The sequence below is a fragment of the Rana temporaria genome, chromosome 2 (genome assembly GCF_905171775.1).
Source record: "Rana temporaria chromosome 2, aRanTem1.1, whole genome shotgun sequence".
NCBI classification, from domain to species: Eukaryota; Metazoa; Chordata; class Amphibia; order Anura; family Ranidae; genus Rana; species Rana temporaria.
In genome coordinates, this window is record NC_053490.1 from 547,472 (window position 1) to 553,385 (window position 5,914).

The 5,914-nt window shown below is 44.1% G+C and overlaps 1 protein-coding gene across 1 annotated transcript; it reads right to left on the minus strand.

Moving 5' to 3' along the window:
• Positions 1-226: 226 nt before the first annotated feature.
• Positions 227-1,195, minus strand: LOC120928763 (olfactory receptor 51E1-like). Its single transcript, XM_040339754.1, has one exon. The coding sequence runs from the start codon at positions 1,185-1,187 to the stop codon at positions 234-236; it is 954 nt and encodes a 317-aa protein (XP_040195688.1). The 5' UTR covers positions 1,188-1,195; the 3' UTR covers positions 227-233.
• Between the last annotated feature and the right edge of the window lie 4,719 nt (positions 1,196-5,914).

A 5,914-nucleotide genomic window follows, 5' to 3' on the forward strand; every position in this document is an offset into this window, starting at 1 on the left:
AATTACTTTAACACCCTGTTAATAGGCATATTAATAAAAGATTCCCTAATATTCAGAAAGCAGAAAGTGACTGAGGCAGTATACACAATGCATAGAGAACATTAAAATGCACACCCCAACAGGCTGGACTACAGCTCTCTGTTACCTACAGAATCCCAAAAAGGCAAAAAGGTATTTAGAAAAATAAAATATCTCTACAATGGTAAGACTCCTTACCAATATAAACTTTTTTTTTATTTAGTTTTTCCAACCATTTTCTGCAGGTTGCATACAATTTTTTCTCTGAGAGCTTTAGTCCTTATCCCGTAGATCAGAGGGTTTGCAGTACTAACTATGGTGCTACCAATCAAAGCTATGATAACATGAAAATTAGTTGATACAGAACCCCAATTTATCCTGGACCTTAAACTAATGAACAATAATGTGACAATATAAATGGAGAAGGACAATATGTGAGTCAACAATGTATGTATAGCTTTCTGGGAGGATTCCCTAGAAAGTTTCAGACAGATGACAATTGTTCTTATGTAAGAGTATATAATTACAAGCAAGCAGGCAATTATGGTGGAAAAGGTCAAAATTAGTCCATAGATAATGTTAACTGTTATATCGTTACAAGCAAGCCGTTGTAGTTCTGCAATCTCACAATAGATGTTGTTGATATTTACCTCACAAAAAGTTAGTCTCAATGTTAATAATACACCCACAGTTATTGTCACCAGTATGAAAATATATATGGCAAGTGATATTATTAGAGGTGTAAAGTTGGTCATCAGATTGTGGTATCTCAGAGGGTGGCCTACAGCCAGATATCGGTCATATGCCATTACCGTAAATAAAAACAATTCACCAACTACATATAACTGGATACAGAAAGATTGAAAGAAACATCCTGTAAATGAGATGGTGGAGCATCTAGACAACAAGTCAATGATCAGCTTGGGATAATATGATAAGTTCCCCAACATGCCATTGATAACCAAGATGCATATGAAGATGTACATAGGTTCATGCAAGCTTTTCTCTGTCCATGTTATATAGACAATCATAGAACTCATAAACAATGTGATTGAAAATAATGCAAGAGCCAAAGGTGCACATAAATATCGAAATGATTCGATCTCAATAAGCCCCACCAGAACAAAATTGCTAATAGTTACCGAGACATTCTGTAGAAATAAACTCATAACGTGGATTTATGTCTTGCAGAATGAAAAATTCCTAAATTGTTCTATTCAATCTAAACTCTGTAAAGTGAAAATTTGAATTGACAGGTGCCCTGTGGATATTAGTGTGACTCTCGTCGCATTGCCTTTCTCTTGAATTCAGTTGGGTTTTTATAGGTTTCATGAAGCTATCAGCTCACTCATTATTTAAACTTTTGCGATCACTGCATCCAAGTCCTCCCAGTGGACCAAAGTTGTTACACTTGCCACTCATGGACTAATTAGTGTCAGAAATGTAATGAAGTAGTGCGGATTAATTTAACAAGATTTCTCCAAGAGAAAACAAGTATGGAAGGTGGAATATTATCAAAAGCAAAGACAAATTTTAAATTAAAAATTGTACTGATCTTAAGTCTGCATAGTTATGGTGAACAGTTTACATATACCACATAAGGGGAACAGTTTACAACCAACACTTCATCCTATATCCATAATATCCTTCAAAATTTAAGGCCAAGTCTTTGCTGACTACTGTTGACAACATAAATCGCATTTTTCCAGAGTGATTTGTCTTCTGTGTGGTTCTTAAGTAAAAACACATGAAACTTTATGAAAAAATATCAGTGCTCCAAAACCACAACCTCATAATTCTTAAACACTCTCTTCTCATATACCCAATTATTCCCAAAGTATTCAAATTATAGACTTTATATATGTGTTTGGTAGAAATGAGTGTAGCCCCAGGTCCACTGTGTTCCTGAATGATTCTGCACAGAACACGCTGTTATTCTAATGCTTTACCGTCCACACACATGTAGCACCCTGATGTTTAGGCAGGGTTGCTCTTAAATTTATTTGCCAAGAGATAGTTGTATTGACCAGTTGCTAGGGGGGTCAACTTACTTCGCCCTAATTCTGAAATTAATGCACCTCTCTCTTCTGTTGCTAGGTGGTCGGGTACCTGATGGCTTTAGATAAGAAAATAGTATTGCCAGGACAGATTTGGATTATATGGGGTACCTCAGTCAATGGGATTTTCTTAGATCTCTTAGCCTGCTGGGAGAGCCTATAAATTTCAGTAGAGTCCGGTGATTGGGGTTCTAAGCCACCTGGATGGCTGTCTGGGTGGACATGCGATGTCCAAGCTGCTAGGCCAGAACCTGAGGCCTATCCTAGGGACATCTGACTGCTAGGCTGTCTGAGAGCCTATCCAGAAGCAAGAGAGCAGCAAAGGGTTGTGACCGCAGCTTGTAGTCCAACCAAAAGTGACAGTTCTGCTGGCCAGAGAACCTATCGTGGTCGGAGGTAGAGGGGAAACTGTTGCCACTGAGGGACAATCCACCTTGTTACCAGGGACCACTGTGAGTAGCTGAAGCAAGTTCTGGAGCAGTATTCTTACAAACCTTGGGATGGTGAAGAATTGGGAAACTTCAGCAAGTGCCAAGCCAGGGACCCAGCCCGTAGAGGTGGCGCTTGCAGAGCAGTCTTGTGTGCCAAGACAAGGACGGAGCCGGCCAGCGGGCTGATGTTTGAGGAGTATCTGTATTAAGCTAGGGACCTAGCAGGGGGTGACGCTTGAGGAAGATACTGAGTGAGAAGATTGGAAGAGCTCAGGGGATCCGGTGGCAGTGGATCAGCAAGTCTAGTGGAAGCTCAGTTGAGTGAAGATCTACAAGGAGAGACTTTAGTGGAAGTAAAGGAATTCCTTACAACTTTCATTAGAAACGGTTACAAGATTGTTGCCATAGGAAACAGCAATCGTTCTCATACAGATGTGGGCCCAGATTCAGAAAGGACTTACGACGGCGTATCTCCAGATACGCCGTCGTAAGTCCAATGAGCGCCGTCGTATCTATGCACTTATTTAGAAAGGCAGTTACGCCTGAATGTGGCCAAGATATGACCAACGTAAGTCTCCTACGCCGTCATATCTTGGGTGCATATTTACGCTGGCCGCTAGGGGTGTTTCCGTAGATTTACGCGTCGAATATGCAAATGACCTAGATACGCCGATTCAGAAACGTACTTGCGCCCGTCGTATTTAGCTACGCCGTTTACGTAAGGCGTCGGTCCGGCGTAAGTTTACCCCTCATAAAGCAGGGGTAAGTCATGTTACGGAAACGTCGGAACAGCGTCGTATTTTACGTCGTTTGTGTAAGTCGTACGTGAATGGGGCTGGGCGTAGGTTACGTTCACGTCGACAAAGCATTGAGCCGACGTATCTTTGGGAGTATTTGAGACGTGATTCTGAGTATGCGCCGTTCGATCGGACATGCATTTACATGAGGTCACGCTTCATTATAATACAACACGCCCACTGCCTTGCTACATTGAATTACGCGGGCTTACGCCGGCCCATTTACGATACGCCGACGTAACTTTGGGAGCAAGTGCTTTCTGAATACAGTACTTGCCTCTCAATGTTACGTCGGCGTAGCGCATAGGAGATGCGTTACGCCCGCTCAAAGATACGACAATGTATCTGAATCGCGGCCCTTGTGTCTAACTGGATGCTTTTCCCTGCATGGCTGTCTGCCAATAGAAGTCTCAGAGTCTGCCAATTGGCATTGCAACTTCTTAAAGGTGTCCTGGCTCTAACCCTCTTTCCCACTCAAGAGAAAATAAATCTCTTTGCATTCAAGAAGTGTCTGGTGCCCATTGATCTATCTTGCATTACACCCACCATGCCTTGTAACCCACTCTACATAGAAGGGTGTCAGCTGTCCTTGACTCTGGAGGTTCTCATTAGACCAAAAGGGGCCCGGAACTTGGCTACACACTAGTTGCCTTCCCTCGCCCTAGAGAGACAGAGAGCTAGTTGAAGGGCATTGTGTTGGGACTAGGGCTGTAATGCAGCCACAGTGAGACAGAAGGAAGCCCTGCTCACTTCGGGACAGCAGAGGACAATGTGATTGGCTGCTGTGCAGCCTGGGAGAGAAAACCGACAACTGGGAGCAGCCTAGAACTATGGGAGATATACTGTAGTTCTCTTATCAAGCCAAGTACTGGATGGTCCTTGGGACTGCACAGATTCCAATAGGACAGAAAGCAGGAAAAAAAAGAAAGAGAAGCCTGTACTCCAGGCATTCTCACATGGGATGTGAGAGGTGACCAGCAACTGGGCTGTTGAGTTGGAGAGCTGCCTATCATGCCCATCACTTAGCTACAGTGTAAGAAAGAAACTGGGATGCCATATATGCAGAGGGTACAGCTTTAAGAGAGACACAGCAAGCTGGATGAATGGGGTGTCACGGTTTTGTGAGTGATCGTCACTACAGGGTCCCACATTATGGGCAACACCACTGGTTCATGACACCAGAGAGCAGGAGGAGGCCTAATTACAGATGAAAACTGATGAGAGGCCATGGACCACAGCGTCATCGTTCATTTCACAGACTGTATGATGGTGACCGGCCACAATTTCATTACAATTTTGTGAGAAACGTGTTTAGCTGCAATCATTGGATAATCATGTTTATATATTCAAGTGAAATATCCTAAGTTGGTGTCTCACAGAGAAATACTTTTTTAATGTATAACGTTTAATAGTACACTGGACAGTGGGCAAGGTTTTGAGAGACTGAAGGACCTTTTATCTTCCCCCACTGCCCCTTTAATTATGACTTACCTAGATTCAGGGTTCAGCCACAAAGACAATTTAAGAGGTCCTCTCATTGTTTGTAGTGTTGTAGATGTAACACCCTGATGTTTAGGCAGGGTTGTTATCAAATTTAGTTGCCAAGCGATCAGTTGGCTCCTTTATAAATCTGGACTCGTTGCACCCTTTCTCATCTGTCACTAGGTGGCGCTATGCTGGTGACATTAGATAAGACAGGGGCTTTGCAAGCTCAGACATAAATGGATGGGTGTCTCAGCCAATGGGCAGGGATTTTCTTTGGTCCCCTGGCCTGCTGGGATCACCTATTTATTTGGGTGGAATCAGGTGATCAGGCATCTGTACCACCTGGGCGGCTGTCTGGGTGGATGTGTGTTATTCTGCCCTGGGCTGCTAGGCCGTAAGCCTGAGGTCTATCTGGGGACATCTGGCTGCTAGGCTGTCTGAGGGCCTATTCAGAAGCAGGAGATGCAGCGTAGGATTGGGACTGCGGGATTGTAGTCCAACCAGGAGTAGTGGTTCAGCGGGCTGGGGAACCAGCTGTGGTCGAAGGTAGAAGGAGATAATGTCACCATTAAGGGAACAAGTACCCTGTTACCGGAGATCACTGTGAGTAAACTGAGGACAGTACCAGAGCAGACTTCTCACCAGCTGGGGACGGTGAAGAAGTGGGAAAACTTTAGCAAGTGTCAAGTGAGCGACCCAGTGGGACAGCAAAGGTGACACTTGCAAAGCATCAGTGAGTGCCAAGCCAGGGACCTAGCGTGTCAGCGGGGGTGAAGCTTGAAGTGTATCTGTGAGTGCCAAGCCAGGGACCCAGCAGGGAAGCGGGGTGGTGCTTGAGGAAGATACTGACTGCTTGAAGTGGAAGAGATCAGGGGATCCAGTGGCCATTGGATCTGAAGTCTCGTGAAAGACTGGGAGTTCGTTGAGTGAAAGCCCACAGTGGGTGACTGTGGAATAAGCGAAGAACTGTTTAAGTTGCCAATAGTTAAATACTACTACCGTTAGTAACTGCTACAAGATTGTTGCCATAGGAGACAGCGGTCCTACCTTTACAGAAGTGTTGTCCAGCTGGAGGCCTTCACCTGTATAGCTGTCTACCTATAGAAGTCTTGAAGTTTGCCAATTA